Below are 17,876 nucleotides of genomic sequence, written 5' to 3'. Positions count from 1 at the left end.
TCCAACCACAAACCCAGCACTGCCAAGTCCACCACTAAACCCAAGTGCCACATCACATCTTTTAATTGCCTCCAGCTATTTCAAATGGTATTTCAAATACCTCCAGGTCATTTCAAAATGACATGCTAAAGCTTTCAGCTCATATAATATCAACAAATAGGCAGACTTAATAATTAATATAAAAAGTAAATAGATTATTCACTGTATAGGTTTTCAAGTATTGTTTCCAAATTGTGAATAAGTGTCAAACCTAGGAAATGCAGGTTTATGATTATAACACCATTATATCAATTGACTAAAAGGAAAAATAAAAAAACCAGCTAACTTCATACAAAATGATATTCCAACAAATTAGGCAGGTGAGAAAACTAGGTTACAGATAGTATTAACAACTGGAACTGTTCTACTTCCAACAGGTGCATAATGGATTACATGTTTTATGGAAACAGAAATTATGGTTCTAATTCTGCATCTTTTAATTACATGAATAGTTTTCACACATGTAATTTCTTGCCAGACTGAGTACTGATGGCATGTTTGAGGAATCATTTGGAGCACTCCCTCCAGGACCCAGAATTCAAATGTATATAGCTTAAGTTACGCCTGCAATTAGCATATTAGATTAAGTTGCTAAGGGAGTATCATGTTTGCTGTCTCTGGTAGGCCTCAGTCATATTATACAGTATAAATAGTTAAGTATTTTCTTTTGTCCTTTTTTTCTTATTTCCTCCTTGCTTCCTTCTTTTCCCCAAGTTTTATGCTATTTATGTATAGTTTATGTATAGATTCTTCTGGATCACACAAAGGAATTGCATTTGAATTTTTTTTCCCTGAGACAATTATAGATGACTGTAAGAAATGAGGTTTACTATTCTTTCAAAAACCCCATGATTTTTAAAGTCAGCTTTTTGGCTGTGTGGTTTCTTAGTGCTGTGGCACATCAGTGAATTCAGCTGTGTGTGCTATTTGAACATTTGTGTGCGAGAGACAGACTTGACTGATCAGAGACTCCAGCAATAATTTCATGCACAGTGGAAATGATCAAAATAACAGACCACATTTATACCATAACTGTGACTTCCATTTCTGTGCAGCAGAATTATAACTAGCTTTGAGAGGATTTGTGAGTTTGTTTAATTTGGTGGAGATGTTATTATTAAGTGTATGATAAATAATGTCATGTAGTGCAGTGTAAATAAAAGAAAACATACAATTCAATGGAAGAGAACAAAGCAAAAACCCACCAGACCCTGTGGAGGGTTGAGAAGCCAATTTCTGTCACTCTGGTAAATCACAGTAGATATTCTGACAAATGGCTGGAACTGAGCAATAAACATAATTGCATTTGGGAAGTGGCCTCTGTGGGCGACAGATTCAGAGATGCTGCGATTGGATTTGTGTTTGCCTACCTGGCTTCCAGTCACATTGCTTCCAGCATGAAACGCTCGTGCTTGGCTGGCTGAGAGGATCCACCAGGGCCCCGATGCTGGTTAAATGCCATGCGACCTTTCCACAGGTTCAGCAGTGGCCGCTGCTGAAGCTGCAGCCTAGCTGCACCCAGTACCACAGCAGAAAGCTGTAAGGATGGATGATGGAATCCAGCCATGTGGGACTGCCTTCTTCCAGAAGAAAGTCCCTTGTAGTGTGAAACCAAGGGAGAAGAAGATTGTCTTTTGTAAAATGGATAAAAACATGTAGCAGATTAAAATATTTTTACTCTTACTCGGTACGAGTTAATCAGGGAATGGATAGTCAGTTCCACTCAGGGATATTTTATATACTTTGTCCCACTGGGCATAAGACACTTTCTTTTTTTTTATAGAGAGGCTGTAGTTTAAGATTGGGAGGCTGTTGTATATAACAAAAAGTAAACTTTGCTATTTACTACATACATCCATCTCCTTTCTTCTTTTGTTCTTCCCTAAACACACATGGATAATTTTATATGAAAGACATTATTTTCTAATCCCACTTTTATTGTACACTTACCACAGCAAATGCTGCTCACGTGTGAACTATTTTGTCCAGATCTCTTCCTGCATTAAAAGACTTACATAATCGTATTGAGAGAAAGCACTTAGAGATCTGTAATCCACTGGTTTTACTGAATGACTTTTTACATAATGAAAATTTGTGAAGGGTAAATATGTTGACTAGGAGTTCCATTAGCATTTAAATAGAAGGTACTTCTGGAAAGCATACATAAACAACACAAACCTTCCAGAGAAGGAAAAGCAAGCCCGTCACCAATCCTCTCTACAAACAATAAGCACATGTTTAATTTTTAATCTGAAGGCTAATTACATCAGTCATTTAGTCCAGTTTTAAATAATTGCATTACTGTAAAAACTATTTTCATATTTACATGAAGAATTTTGAAAATAATTTTGTTTTATATTCATAGTGCTGAAGTTTAATGTTACTTTGTTCGCAAGATAAGGAGAATCACTTTAATTGTGGTCCTGTGTTCCTTTTGTTACTGAACTAGATAACAGTATAATGGGTTTTTATGGTGATAGACTGGAAATCCTGGAATGAAATTACAAATTGCTGCATTTTACAGACTCAGTTCTGATGGTTTGTTGATCATTGGTGTCACCAATAGCACAGGACCAAGTTTCACTTTTGCTAAAGTAAATGCCAGCTTTGCTGGCTGAAAGCGACAGAGTTTGGATCATAACTCAAGGAGAATCCAATTGTTAGTCCAGTCTAGTCTGTCCTCTGGTTTTCAGATTGTCCAAGCCAAGGGTTCTGTACTGAACACTGGACAAGCAGTGCTGAAGGCAGCATCATCTGTTAGCCTAGATGTCATTGTAGCTGTTTCCTAAGGCAGGGATTTCTTGACTTTTCAGACTGCTGATTCCCTGGCAGTGTAAGTTAAGCTACATCACTATTCAACTTTGGGAGCTTGAGAAGCCTGCAAACAAAACTAATGAGAGGGTTTAGCACATTACTTTTATTACTATGGTTGAAGCAGGAACTTTATTTTAGAAGAGCCTACTATAGATGAGCTTTATTAATATTCCAGCTTTTCAAAGAATCATAGAATGGTTTGAGTTGGAAGAGACCTTAAAGATCATCTGGCTTCAACCCCTGCCATGGGCAGGGACACCTTTGTGAGACCAGGTTGTGCCAGGCCCTGTCCAGCCTGACCTTGAACACTTCCAGGGATGAGGCAGCCACAGCTTCTCTGGACAACCTGTGCCAGGGCCTCCCACCCTCACATGGAACAATTTCTTCCCAGTATCTCATCTGAGCCAACTCTCTGACAGTGTGAAGCCATTCCCCCTTGTCACTCCATCCCTTGTAAATAGTCTCTCTTCATCTTTCTTGCAGGCTTCCTTCAGGCACTGGAAGGCCACTATTGGGTCACCCCAAAGTTTGCCTTCTCCAGGCTGAACAATCCCAATTCTCCCAGCCTTTCCTCACAGAAGAGGTGCTTTATCCCTCTAATCAACTTTATGGCCTCCTCTGGACTTGCTCCAACAGGTTTTGTTTGGTTTGAATTACTGCTGCAAGCAAACCAGTAAGTTATAAGGAGGTACTTTATTTTAAGTTAAATAAATAGTGACAGTAACAGGTTTGCATTATTCAAAGTGTAGAAAATACCACCCATGCACAGGCAAAAGCAGTGTAATTCAAGTCAGGAGTAAGATTTTAGTATACAGCAAATTTAATGTGTGTATTCTGTGAATAAAAACAAAAGAACTGAAGTAGATCAACACTGATATTAATTAAGCAATGACCATCTTCTTTTACATTCTCAGCAATCAGCATGAGAGTATGTGCTTTTTCATCATGCTGCTTCAATATAGAGTATTTTGAAGTATGAATTCCCATTTTTCACTTACAAAATAACATTTCCAGTCTCCTTCCAGTTGCATTTCAGTAGGGGAAAAAAATGAAGACTGCAAATCTATATTTCTTAATTTAAAGGAAGCCTCAGTACTTTTGGGCAATGGTGGTTTCATTTTGTTTTGGTTTTGTGCAGTGTTGTGCCAAAGTCTGTCAGGTGGAACGAACACGTGTAGGAGATGTGAGGGAGGTATCTTTTCAGCTTAGCCCTGGGAGAGGGGCCCCAACAGAGATGAATGGCAGGCACTTTATCCTTGTAGACAGTGCCAATCCTCTCTTAAAATTCTACTTAATCTATTAATTTCAGATAGTCTAAATATAAGGTGATACAGATTTTTTAGGAACAAACTACTGATGAATTAAGTTGTAGCCAGCTTTGTCTTACAATTTGAAAATTCTTTTTCCAAGGTCAATCCTTTAAATAGTACTTGTGTGCGTATTCATAATAAAGCAAGACTTATATACTTAGAGGCTATTAATATGAATTCTTTGAATCCTATAGCAAAAAATCCAAATTAAAAAAAAAAGCAGTGGAGTGAAAACTTACTGTTTACCCACTCACTGAGGCTTGCTTTTGAAGATGACCTATTCTTAAAAATTCTTCTACATCAATAAGCATGGATAAACTGTTTATCTGTGGTTAGGTGTGTGGAAGATATCAAGATAAAGGCAATGAATGCTGTCAGTGTTACCATTTACTTATCCACCAGAAAACAGACTTGCATTCATTACTTGGGGTTTGACATGTGGTTAAATGGTCTGATTTCACAAGGTAAATGGAGTTTTCAGGAAGCACAGAATAGAGCCCAACTGCTTCTCCACCTTCCCGTGAACTAAGTGAAAGGAGAGTGCAAAGAGTGGAAATACCCACAGATCCTTAATGACAAGTGGTGGCAATCCAAATAGGTATGATCTCCTGCAGATTTTGCTGTATTTTCCTTAAATATGTTTACTCATTGTGATTTTGAAGGAGATCATCCAATTTAAATGAACACTCAGCAACTACACCATGTCTAGGCAGGCTGGACCTGTAGCACTGATAAATACAGACCTGGCTTAGTTATAAAGCTGTCGGGGATCTCTAGGGACATAGATTAACTACACATAAAACATATCCCATGGAATGAGTGAAACACAACAGAAAGGAATGTAGAGTTGTCTTGTAGCACTCTGAATTCCCAAGAGAATGGAGTTAGACTGGATGCAGAACTCATGTTATCCTTCAACATAAGGATAATCTATAGCTTTGAATTCAGGTCTCCACTATTTTTTTCTCACCTACAAGTGACCAGATTCAAATACACTTTTTTTCCCCCCCATAAATTCAGTTCTTTTAAAGAATAAACTGTTTGCTGCAGTTTTTTGAAGTATGTTTAGTTCTTAACTAAAAATATTAGGTGTTCATGCATGTTGTCAATTTTATTTAACAAGCATGAAGACTGTTCACAAAACATGTCCGATTATTACTTTTTGATAACGTGCCCATAATAATCAATGAAGAAAAATAACTTCTTAAGACCCCAATATTATGGGGTCTTTATATTTGGCTGTGGAGTGCCCCATACACCTATGGCACCGTAGCACATGTACCAAGCATTCCTGAATGGACAACGTGTATTCACAGCACTAGAAGGTATTTCCAGAAGTAAATAATAAATACCATAACACATAAATCCTTTTACAAAATATTATAAAGCTTCTCTGCTAAGTAACTGTCAGTTCCCACAGTTTTACATTTAAATGTAAATTCCACAGGGAAGCACTGGAAAGCTTTATGCTGTTGCATTTCCCTCCCAGAATTGTTATCAAATGGGACCTATCCTACAGGCTTCCTGCTTCCCAGATGATTAATCAGACATGACTGAGGTATGAAACTGAGACACATTTTTAGCTTTGTCTGGATTTCTGCAATTTGGGAACTTGCAGAAATGTGACTGTACACATTCAAGCATCAGTCCCTGCCTGTCAACAGGAGAGGGGATCCCGTTGGGAAGGTCTGCTTTAACTTAATTTTTTTTTGCTAAAATCTATTTTCCAATGTTACTGCAACTGCTGTGGGTAGATTCATTGCTCCTGTTTTCATAATTAATCGTGAAGTGCAAGCTGCTGCTACAGAAAGAAAAATTAGAACCAGTAGCAAGAATCAGCCTTTCTGCAGGGAAAGATAAAATTGTGGTAAATGTGAATGAAAACCATGAGGCTTGCTAGTATTTTTCTGAATATGCAACTCTGCCTTTTTTCTATTTGGATTTGGAAAGCGATTAGTCATTCACATATGCTGTGCCAATTCATGCAACTGGGTTCCGTACAAGCCAGTCTAAATCAACAAACAGTACTCGGTATCAATCAGGGGTCTCTTTTCTCCCCCCCTCCCCAACCATTAACTTGTCTAAAATAGAGGTTGCTTACATTCCTTTATTGGGGTTTTCATCCTTACCCTTTTTCTCCACTCAATAAATATTTTTGTATTTGATGGGAAAAAAGAAGTATTCTCTTCACTTGGTCAGACAAAACACCCATGATAGCCTTCAAATTTATGTTACTCTCCAATACTGTAAACAGTGACCAGCAGCAAACAGCAGAGCCTAGTGAAGAACAAAAACCACAGGCTTCTGAGAATAGTGATCTATTAATAGCAGGCAAATCCCTGTTACAGTCAGTAGTGATAATACCCTGATACTTCGCTTAACTGTTACAAGTCCAGCAAACGAAGACATTCTATTCTGCAGGCTGATTTGCATCCCTTTTCTTCAAAAAGCATGAAGAAGCAAATAGTACGTTTTAGGACATCGAGAGGCAGGAGTTCTGCTTTGTTCTTTCAAGTGCTCGTTTTAAATTCTCAGCTCATCCAAGTGACACGTTTTGAAAGTAAAGGTGAGGCATGAAACACTCCAGAAACAGGCTGGAGAGGGTTGCTCGTGTCAGAGCTTGCACCACCCTAAGACAGTTTTACCACACACACTGCCAGGACAATGGCGATAATGAGCACAGCAGTGAAAATAATCCCAGCTAGAACCTTGCTGATATCGCAGAACGATTTATTTTCCTCCACAGAGATCATGCCAATAGAAGAAGCACCCACGCTGATGGTGGATTTCAGTTCAGCCCCTGGGTCTTGCTTAGCCTCTACTGTCCACTGGGGGACATTGACCTTCATCTCCATCTCGTACATCATCTCTCCTACCTGGTTGATCTCGTTCTCGAGGTCTTTCAAATCCACCACGTCTATGTTGTGCTCAGCCTCGTATTTCATGTTCTGGACGCTCATGGCGCGGGCGGCCACGCCGGAGGTTCCCCCGCTCATGCCCGTCTGGATCAGGTGCTTTTTGGGGACGTTTAGCGGGAACTCGTGGCCCAGCTCCAGGGCTCTCCTCATGTCGATCTCCAGGATCTCTAGGCACGTGGAGAAAATCACCCATAGCCTCTCGAACTCGGCTTTATCTTCCTTACTCACGCTTTTGTCCTTCAGGACCGTGGTGAGCTTGTTCCTGTTGGCCACCGCCAGCTCCTGAGCTTTCTGCCGGGTTTTCTTGAGCTCCTCTCGCAGGTTCTGGGAGTCCGAGGTGCCGCCGATGGTCAGCACCATGTGCCGGTAGCAGGCGGTCACCTTGTTGAGCGCGTCCAGCAGCGCCTTGCACTCCTCCTTCACCATGGTGGCGGTGGGGGCCGTGCCCGGTGCCGCCCTGACTTACCCGGTGCTGGGCCCCGGGCGCTGCCACAGCTGGGCGCTACCAGCACACATGGCAAGTGCTGCCTTCGGGTAGCGCCTGCACCCAGCACCCCGTTACCCGGCTGGTCAGGCGGTGCCGGCGCCTCCAGGAGCCCGGGCGGGCAGCGGGGAGCCGCGGCGGGCGGGCAGCATCGCTCCCCGCGCTACCGCCGCCTGCAGCGCCACCGGGGCGGCTGGGTCTGCGCCGCGCTCAACGGGGCGCTGCTGTTTGAAAAGTGCTAAGCGCCGAGGGTGGAGGAGAAAAAAATATGAAATTAAAAAAGCCAAGGCTAAAGCTCTGGGGAGCGGTAGCCGGGCAGCCGGCGGTCCCCGCCGCCGCCACTTAACTCGCCCCAGCTGGGCGCCCGCGCGGTCACATGGCGGGGAGCGCCCGGCCCGGCCCTATAAGCCCTCGCAGGCTCCGCCTCCGCAGGCAGCAATTCTGCGGTGCTCTCAGCTTCTTGCGTGCTTCCCTCCCGCCGCTGCTGGCCATTGGCTTCGCGTGGCCGTGCTGGGCCCGCCCTGGACTCCGGTAGGGCTCGGCCGGGGCGCGGAGCGGCGGGGGAGGCGGGCGGCAGCGGCTCTGCGGCCGGGGAGCGGGGAGGCGGTGGTGTTGTGTGAGTAGCGCTCCTGCTCCGGGCTGCCTGCGGCTCCCGCTGGGACCGTCCCGCCGGGGTGGAACCAAGGAGCGCTCCCGGCCCGCCGTGCCGTGCCCCGGGAGCCGCTCGGCCGCGGCCTGGGCGGCGGCGGGGCTGTGCCAGCTCGGCCTTTGCCCTGGCCGGACCGCAGCGGGGTCGGGCCGTGCGGACACATGGCCCTGGTCAATGATCACTGCGGCAGGGTCGGTCCTCGCGGTGTTGAGCCCCAGTGTGCACGGCAGGTTGGTCCTGCCCGGCCCCTCGGCTGTCCTGTGTGTCGCAGACGCTCCGGGACCCGGCTGGGGAAGGAGCTTGCTGTTGTCACCCGTAGGAAGGGCCGGCGTGCGATCCGTTCAGGGCACCTGCAGTTAGCTCAAGTCAAGCAACTGCACATCAGGAAGTGCAGGAAACACGCCAGTTGTCACTGTCAGAAGCGATGCTTCCCCAGCTGCCCTTGGCAGTGTGCTGGGTACAGCACGGTGAACACTGATGGGTACTAGGCCGTGCTTGTGTGTGCATCCAGAGGGACGGAGGTAATGTGGAGTGCCACTTGGTGAACTGAGCTGTGTTGTGTCTAGCACCTGATGTGACTGCTCTAGTGGGCTCCTGGAGAGCTTGCTTGTCACAACGTATGCTACCGTATATGCCCCAGCGTTTGTGGGTAGCTGAGTGGTTTTGTGATGCTACAGGAGCTTGAAAAAGCTGTGAAGCCTCAAGAGTCCCACAAGAAGGGGAGCATGACCCATTCCCTTATCTTTTATCACTACCCTTGCAGGGTGATGTGTGTTATGAGCAAGATAAATTGCTATGAGGAACAGAGTCCAGGCAGACTGGCTTTCTGCTGCTGAGCCTAGCCTGAGGAGTCTTGTCTAGACTATGTTCCTCCTTTTGGATTTTGGTAGCTTGGACTCTACTGACTGGGGGTTTTTGTTTGTTTATGTTTTGTCTTGCTTTAATTTTGGCCCTAGTTCCAAAACCTGCATAACTTCTGCAGCAGGTTGCTACCTGTGGAAGAAATTGCTTCTTAAATTTGTGTAGATTATCAAATTACTACCAACTAAACTGAATAGCTTTCTATCAAAATAAATGTTGGTAGCCTAAAAGAAGCAAACCAGTCATGTCTGTTTCCTTGTAGGAATAAGGAAACAGGGATGATTTTGACCTGATTGTGAGTGAAGTCTTGTAATTGCTTAATCATTGTCAGGTGGAAAAAGGATTAGCTCTGGGTTTGAATCTGGAGTCCTATGTGACATGATTGTTAAGCTTATTGCTGACTAAATTATGCATATTTGTGTGTCTGTTTTATCGATGTTTAAAATCTGCCACAGAGCACTGAAGTTGTGTGAGAACCTGGAAGCCACTTCTTTGAAAGTCCCTGGGAGTATTGGTTCAGAAACATGTGACTATTTAAACGTGAAGGTAGTAGCAGTCATAATCTGTATCAGGTCATGCCTAAGTACGTGTTTAGGTGTGTCATGTGGGAAGAGCCTGTTATTTAGATTTGTTCTAATTTAAGTTCAGCTGCATGCAGTTATACAATTTGCTTAGATTGTGGGAACTCTTAAAATTCAGTTGTTTGTCAGTCAGGCATGATGTTCTGAAAATCCACATCTTGATACTGCTTTCAAACAAGATGCTGACTAGCCAAATACTATCCTGGGAAAGCTATTAGGATGGAGGTAAAAATCCTTAGAACTGACTTAAGAAGCAGCATAATAAGTAGTAGAAGAAATGTATTTCCTGGTTCTGTGGCAAAGCTTTCTTGCAATAGATGTTAATGACCATATTCTTACTGTGCAGTACTCTTAAAACTGTTTGCAAAGTATTCTGTGTGGCATCTTGAACGTCACTAATTAAATGTTATAGCCTCATTTTAATACTTTCAAGTAGAATTTTAGGTAAATGCACGTTTGTTTTGCTTAAATGATTGGTAAGCCTTATCTGAGGGGCTTTTGGAGTAAGCTCATATACTAAGTTTGGTCTGTAGACTGCTGTGGCCTGGGAAAGCTTGAAGCCACTATGAAAAGAAGAAGGGAAATAAGGATGAAATACAGCGAAAACGGAAAGTGACATTAACCCCTTCCCTCCCCTGATCACTGATAAACTAAGCACTTCTTTGAATTCTGTGATTTGCTTTCTTCTAAGCTTTTTGCTTGCAAAGTAGTGAGGGGATTTGATCCACAGCAAAAATCTTACTTTATGTTGTGGGGGAATGTTTGAGTGATACTTCTGTATCATGATGTTTACTTTCAGGAAGCTTTTAATTAGGCTGTTACATGTTGCATTGTGTAGCATTTATACACCAGTGGTGGTTAAAATAATTTATTTTACTAGTTAGAGCTTACCTGCTGAATCGTTTTCCAGCCTTCCTTACCCTTGCACCAATACCTAAATGAATGAAAATATTTGGCTTAAGTAGACCTCTGTCTATTTCAACTCCATAAGAATTCATCCCTCCCCTCCAGAGAGTGGAGTGGAGTGGAGTGAAGTACCAAAGTGCTGAAACCTCTGAGAGCCTGAGGAGGAGGTGACCTTAAATACCACTCACTAGTATTTGAAGGAATCATCCTTGTTTGAGAAGCTGTTTTGGGAACTTTGTGTTTGTTGTTAATGTTCTCCCTCTAAATGTTCCTTGTAACTGTTGGGGGTTCACTGAACAGCACTTGCACTTTGTTCTGGGGCTTGCTTTGAGTAGCTCAGAGCTGCATCAGAGAATGTAATGCAGTTTCAGTAGTGGTAAGACAAAGAATGAAACTTCATTGCAGCCACTCTGGTGGATTTCTAAACCTGTGAGAAATGGGAATCTAGTGTCTACCCTGTTGTGAAAAGAGAATGCAGCTTGTACCTGATACTAGGCTAATGACAAGCAAGATGATCTTGAATAGGTGGGAGTAACTGGATAGAAGTGGGAAGCTTGGCTGTTGAAGGATGATCCGCACATATTGAAATGTTCTTCCTCTGGAGAAAAGGAGTGATTGACTGGGCCCTCATGCCCTCATGTCTGGGCCAAGTAAAAATGTGTCCACATCAAATGATGGTGCAAATGCTCTGTTAAAATATAAAGGGTGAACCTTCTTACAACTTTTCATGAGTGAACTCAGTTCTGGAGTTTGAGGAGGGGCTCATCAGAAGCTGTGCAAGATCTGGTACAAGCCCATGTGCTTGGTACTGACCAGGGCTGCATGATCTGGGGGAGGCCTGTCCAAGGAGGGTGGGAGCAGTGGGAGCAGGGCCAGAGTTGCCAGGCTTAGAAAAGGCTTGAGGGGTGTTGGGTAGAGGCAAGACCCAAGCCATGAGATCCTGTGCCAGCTCTTAACCCTTCAGTGGAAGAAATGTGTGCCTGGAAGGAAGATGGTGAGAGAAATTAGCATTTTCCTGGAATGCTCATGACCCCTCTTTTCCAGACTGGTGTTCTGGGATGATAAAACTTAGTTTTTCACTGATTGCTAGTTAGCCTTGAGCTGACTGATGTGAATTCACCACTTTGTAATCTGATAATTCAGAGGTGCTGCTCCAGCATACTTCAGTTTCATAGAAATCAGTACAAGCTGAACCTGAATTTAAAAGGATAGGAATAGAATTACTTATTTACTACCTCGTGGTGAACAAGGTGCACTGGAATGTGTCAGGTGTTTTTCATAGGATGCTCAACACTCATCCTTTAGGTTTTTTAAATGCTCAGAAACAATTTGTTTTTATTTTGAGATGAATGCTGATGTAGAACTCAGGTTCATATCGTAACTTCTGCCCAGAAGCAGAGTAACCTGAGGAGTAATAGCACTGGTAAAACAGGGACTGTAGTGGTAACTTGAGTTTTTGGACTGAGACTACTTAAATTCCAATGTTAGATTCCTGTTTGCTTGTAAAGTGCACTAACATATGCTCACCTTTGGCTGTTCCTTCTAACAAGTGGTGCTCTTAAGGTGTGTGGGGGAACCACTTCTGTTAAAAAAAAAAAAAATCAGAACTGGGGACAGTTGCTTCCTTTTACTTTTTTTTTCTTGTGGAGCTGTGTGGTTTGCTAGGATTATGCATTTCTGATAAAGTTTGTACGTGTATTTCTCTGCTGCTATGAGAAACTTTTAGTTGAGTAATGAGTTGCTTATCATTTACTCATTATTTTGAGCACTTCAGCAAATATCAAGTTACTAAGCCTTACTTGTTCCTGTTGTAGGTATTGTGAGCTAAGTTGATGTTGTCACGTGAAACTTGACAGTATCGGTAAAGTATAATTGAGTGAACTTATGCTTCTTGCCATGCTAATAGATCTGATGTTGAAGGTTTTGGAGAACATGGCGTTCTGCTTCCTTGAACCTGGACGTGTGTGGAGAGGACACAGAGGTACTTGATGTTAGTATCCCAGTGTAACATCCTAACTTGCTGTCCTGGAGACATTTCAGGTTACTGAACTAAGCTAATAATTTTTACTAACTTTGGTAGCTGTTTTTACTTTGTTCTGCTGAATTATCATTAAAATGCCATGGTGAAAACACAGAATATTATGCTGCTCGGCATTGACTATGTAGTGTTTGTATACACAGTCTCTCATTCTGCTATGAAAGGCATTTTCTTTGTAGTGTGTTTTGCTAAGTCTTTAGTAGGGATGTAGCAGGATGTTGAGAAGATGATGTGCCTAAGGTTTGAGTAAATAGTTGTACAAGTTGAATGTGGACATGAGGTAACTGTCAAGTAACAATGCAAGTACAATGACATCATCTGCTTTCATGGCTGTTTGTCTAAATTTCAAGGTACTTCTTAAAAGGAACTGAAACGTGCAAGCTTTGGAAAAGGTCCCTCACTTGTTCGTCTCTAAAAGAAAACACCATCAATGACAAAATGAACTGTCAGAATTTATTCCTATTCACTGTTTTCAGTACTGAATGTAGTTAAGTTTCATTTCCAGTATTTTAGAGAAAACAGTGACATGCTCAGATTCCATGTTTTTCATTTGAGCTGTCCTTTGTACCATAGTTATATCATTAGAATTATCACTCTGCTTTTGATCTAGAGAGGATTTGTCTGTTGTAAGATTATGATTATGGGTTTTTTTTAAACTGTAACATAATGCTTATTAGATTGTCTGTCTGATCCAGCTAGCTTCTGTTTTTCCAGCAATTTGAGCTATTTCTGTGTTTACAGGCATGAAGCCATACACTGAAATGATTCAATTTAAACCTTTTACATAACATTAGTACTCGAGTATTGCTTTACTGCTCAGCATGATAGAATTTAGTGAACTTCATAGCAAATATAGCTTTTGATAGTTTTAATGAGCATTCTGTTAAGCATTAGTCAGTTCTGGTAATGTAGATAAGGCTTTGTGTATTTTCTGTTTTCTCAGTAAATCTAAAGCTGTCCAAGGTGCAACTAGAAAAGTAAGTCTGTGTCACCCCCAAGTTAAATTAGGTTGAAGCTGGATGTTGTGTTCTGCCAACAAACTCTTAATGGAGAATTCTGATGTGTTCTTGGAATTACAACAATGCATTAGCCAGTGTTTTTCAGATGCATTTAACTTTTGGGGTGGAAAGAAATTGACTTAATCTCAAAAATGCCTGAGCTTTGGGGAGGCTTTAATGTACTCTCTTGAATATGTAGACTAAATTCCTTCGGTTTGCTTTTTTGTCGTTGTTGTTTTTGGTTTGGTTTTTTGTTTCGGATTTCTTGGTGTTGTTTGTTTGTTTGATTTTGATGACTTAGATTGTTTCTACATCCACACTTCTGTCTCGCTGGAGAATGCTGTGAGAGGTTGGAGGGCCAAGTGAATATAGTAACTAGACTGTCTTAGGTAATAAGTATTCTACCTGTTGTTTTTCATACCCACATTTTAATCAGATATGATGGCTATCCTCTAATGAGACACTGAACAGCTGCAGGGGTAAGAGAGAAAAGGGAAGGAAATTGAGAGTTGTGATTTTCAAAACAGTACTCATGTGGCCAGTGGGGGTTGTTTCCTGCTGTGTAGGAACATGCATGAGGGGAGCAGTTCAGAGCTCCCATCTGCTCTGCTCAAGGAGGGTGACAAATACCGTGTGAACTAGAAGTTTTACCTTCCTTCTTGGGGTAGAGCATGCCAATGGCACCTTAGGGGCATTACAGTAAGTGAAATGCCAGAATTCAATGTTTGAATGCAGTTTCTTTTCACTCCTTGCTGGACCTCCGAGTGTGATTCAACCCTGTCAGTAGTTCTGTAGTAAAAGAATCTGTGGCTGCAACTAAATGTTTAAAAATAGTTATTTGTGGTGTGTAACTCATGAACCAGGAACTGAAGATGATGATTTCAAACTCTTCCTATGATGGTCCATCAGCAATGATTCTTAAAGTACTCCAGCTGTTCATGTTTTTTTCACGTGCAGACAGTGATTTAAGAGGTCAGTCAGACAGCAAGCTTCGTGTAGTCAAGCTTTCTGTGGGAACTTCTCCTCACGTAAATCTCTTCCACTTGTTTTGCCAGGGAATGAAGTGTTACTTTAAATTTCTTTCTAGACAAAGCTTATCAGTTGGTGTTTTTTTTTTTTTTTTTTTTGGTGGTGAGATACAGGTTTTTTGATAAGGAAGATTTATGGTATGTGTTCCCTTCCCCTCCTGTTATGGGAAGAAGTTTTTGGACTTGAAGATTTGTTAGGCTGAAAGGCTGGCAATAAAGCTGTGGGAGACATTTGTGCACTGCAGTTTTAGCACTGCAGTCTCATGCTTGGTTGCCTTCTTGTGTCAATGTGCTTTTTTTCCCTGACACAGTATGTGATGTGCTAACAGCTTCTCCATCACTGTCTTGGGGAGGATCACAGCAGTCTCATCTTCTGCTGCTTGGCCAGATACATGAATTCACCAAACTAAAGGCAGATGAAGATGCTTCAATGGGACAACTACATTAATGAAAGCTTGATTTGGAAAGTGTCTAAAGAGACCATGTAATCCACCCTCACAGCTTCGTTATGTCCACTATCACCTCTAGTAAATGTTTGTCTGACGCATTCTTGGAGATTTACAATGTGAGAGACTTGACAGCTTTGCCAAGCCATGTGTTTATCTTCCCTTTTGAAAGGTATTTCTGATCTGTAACCTAAGCCTGTTTTCTTCAGTTAAGGCCTACTTAGATGTGGGAAAAATGCCCTTCACTGAAAGCTTGATCCACCTGTGGGGAAAAAAATCCTTACCTGCTTCATGCAGTTCCTTAATTATAAACATCACCACCTTCCATGGACTGGATTCTGCTTACAGGGCTCCTTTGCCTTCCTTACCTCAGGCTCTTCTCCAGTCAGTTCATCTCCTGTGATGAGGATGGGAACATCCAAAACCATCCAAAAAAAAAAGCACGTGGGACGCTAGTCTTGCTGCGGCAAACTATTTTGCAGGTTGCACATGTGTGTACATACAGCTCTGCTTGACTTATGCTAAATTGTATTTAGTTATATATACTAATTTGTCACTGAGTCATGTTTGGACTGCAAGCTGCAGTAATTAAGACTTACTTGGAATTGTGGCCTAGCCAGATGTTCAGCAGGCAGGATTTTTTGTAGCTAACTAGTCCTGCTCATAAAGGTGTCTCAGCCCTGCTGTTGTGCAGATCAACAATGAGACATCTGTGTTCCTGCAGTAGACCTGCCACAGGGCTTGTGCTGCCTCTTCTCCCTCCCCCAGCACTGGCTGAAGAAGAAGCCCACAGTTTGAACTTGGATTGCAGCTGCCTGCCAAAAAATCTTTATAGTAATCATGTGGTGGAATTACTGGTGATCATCCTGTTTACCCAGACACTGTGGTAGGACAGATCATGGATTATAGAATTCGTTGATCTGAGTTGGAAGGGACCTTAAAGCTCATCTCATTCCATCCCTCTCCCATGGGCAGGGACACCTTCCACTATCCCCCATTGTTCCAGGCCCCGTCCAGCCTGGCCTTGGACACTTCCAGGGATGGGGCAGCCACAGCTTCTGTGGGCAACCTGTGCCAGGGCCTCACCACCCTCACAAGGAACAATTTTGTCCTTACATTTAATCCAAATCCACCCTCTTCTAGTGGGAAGCCATTTCCCCTTGTTCGTCATTTCAGGCCCTTGTCCAAAGTCTCTCTCCAGCCTGTTTAGGTACTGGAAGGTGCAAGAAGGTCACCCTGGAGCCTTCCCTTCCCCCCTTAGCTCTCTCTGCCTGTCTCCAGAGCAGAGGGGCTCCAGCCCCTGGAGCATTTTTTTCCTTCTCCTCTGGACTTGCTGCAACAGCTTCATGTCCTTGTGCTGGGACCCCAGGCCTGGAGGGAGCTCTGCAGGAGCAATCTCACCTGAGTGGGGCAGAGGGACAGATTCCCCTCCCTTGACCTGCTGCCCATGCAGGGGGATGAGCCCAAGGCATGGCTAACTTTCAAAGCTTCAGATGCAGGTTGCTGGCTCGTGTTGAGCTTGGATTAAGGTGGACTTTTTCTAGGTTTGCAGTCTTTAATTACTCAACTTGGTTTGTCTTCTGAAGTTGTCAATGAGCAAACCTTTTCTTCCCCATTGTGTTAGCAAACTGCATAGCTGTGCTGATATGGGAGCACTGAGTAAGTAATCTTTCATAGAAGCTCTTGGTCTTATTGTATGCTTTGAAAATGTATGGACCATTTTGTCTGGAACTATGCAGGAAAACTGCTCGAGGCAGTTGCCTGCCACTGCCAGACTTCAGTGGTTCAGGCTGGGGTTGTCCAAGCTGTAACTGGTGATAACTTTATATGGAAATGACTTGTAGCTTTAACTGGTTGTGTTTGTGTTTAGCTCTCTAAGGGAACTCTGCTTGTGCCTGATTAGGAGGGGCCAGAGCCCAGCTCAGTTACCAGGTTGTAGATCAGTTGACAGCATGGCTGAAACTCAAAGGCTCTCTGGAATCAATGGAATTGGGTGTATGTTTTTCCACTCCCTTGAACTGCCATACAGTGAGCTCACACTGAACAAATAATGTGGTAGGAGTAATTCTGCATTGGAGGAAACAGGGGGATACTGATTATGTAAAGGTGGTGTGCTCAAATTAAAGTCTCTAGCTGTGCTCACCCTTTCTTAGTATATAGAGCTGAAATTGTATAAGGAAATTGTACAGCTTCTGTTGATTACTAAGGGAAGCTGCATGAGGGGAAAGATACAGCAAGCTTGTTATTTAAGCATTTGTATGCCTGTTAATCTCAGTTCTTGTTAAAAAAAAGAAATTCTGAAGTTTTTCCAGGAAGGACCTGATAGGGTTTTTCCTGCCCTTGTGGCTAGGATATGTCATAGAGAATTGGAATTGAGGAAGCAAGCAGTTGAGAGTCTGGTATCTTAGGGATTATCTTTTCCAGGGCACTGTGACACCTAATGACAGCATTTCCAATGTTTACAGGTTGGATTTTCACTTTCCAGTCTTTCTTTTGCTCTCTGTTTGGCCAAATGTTACTTACCAGCCTGACCTCAAATCACTGAGACTGTTTTCATGGGAGTAGAGATGACCACAAATGATGATAAATTTCATGGTGGCTTTTTAATTATGACATGGTTGTTCATCTATCCTTAGTGTACCTCTCTAACTTTCCCTGGAAAGCTGAGGATTGCCTTACACGAGGGTTTCTGTTACACTGTCTGGATGTCTCATTGATGTGTGTTAGTAATCCTTATACAGGGGAGTTTTAAGATTTACATGGGCACAGTGCAACAGCATCAATGTCCTGTGGTGCAGTGGAAT

At 42.8% G+C, this 17,876-nt stretch overlaps 2 protein-coding genes across 9 annotated transcripts in view; one reads left to right on the top strand and one right to left on the bottom strand.

Annotated features, from left to right (window-relative positions):
• The window catches only part of ANKRD27 (ankyrin repeat domain 27), a 55,102-nt gene that overhangs the window by 4,106 nt on the left and 33,120 nt on the right, over positions 1–17,876 (top strand). The window contains exon 1 of one of the 8 annotated variants that reach the window (XM_042027621.1): positions 8,000–8,096. The exons of 5 other annotated variants lie outside the window; for them this stretch is intronic. The gene's annotated coding sequence lies outside the window, so the exon portion shown is untranslated. Of the gene's footprint in view, positions 1–7,999; positions 8,097–8,141; positions 8,182–9,766; positions 9,882–17,876 lie in introns of those variants that run through there. 2 more of the 8 variants (XM_042027623.1, XM_042027622.1) reach the window with 2 other exon arrangements.
• LOC121664354 (regulator of G protein signaling 9 binding protein) lies at positions 3,528–7,949 on the bottom strand. Its single transcript, XM_042027628.1, has one exon. It carries the CDS (start codon positions 7,505–7,507, stop codon positions 6,794–6,796), a length of 714 nt encoding a protein of 237 aa, XP_041883562.1. The 5' UTR covers positions 7,508–7,949; the 3' UTR covers positions 3,528–6,793.

This window comes from Corvus kubaryi, unplaced genomic scaffold (assembly GCF_017639235.1).
Source record: "Corvus kubaryi isolate FWS band 111438036 unplaced genomic scaffold, C.kubaryi_AGA036_p1.0 37300, whole genome shotgun sequence".
NCBI lineage: Eukaryota > Metazoa > Chordata > Aves > Passeriformes > Corvidae > Corvus > Corvus kubaryi.
The sequence above is the reverse complement of the archived record's forward strand: the minus strand, read 5'-3'. Positions and strand labels throughout refer to the sequence as shown.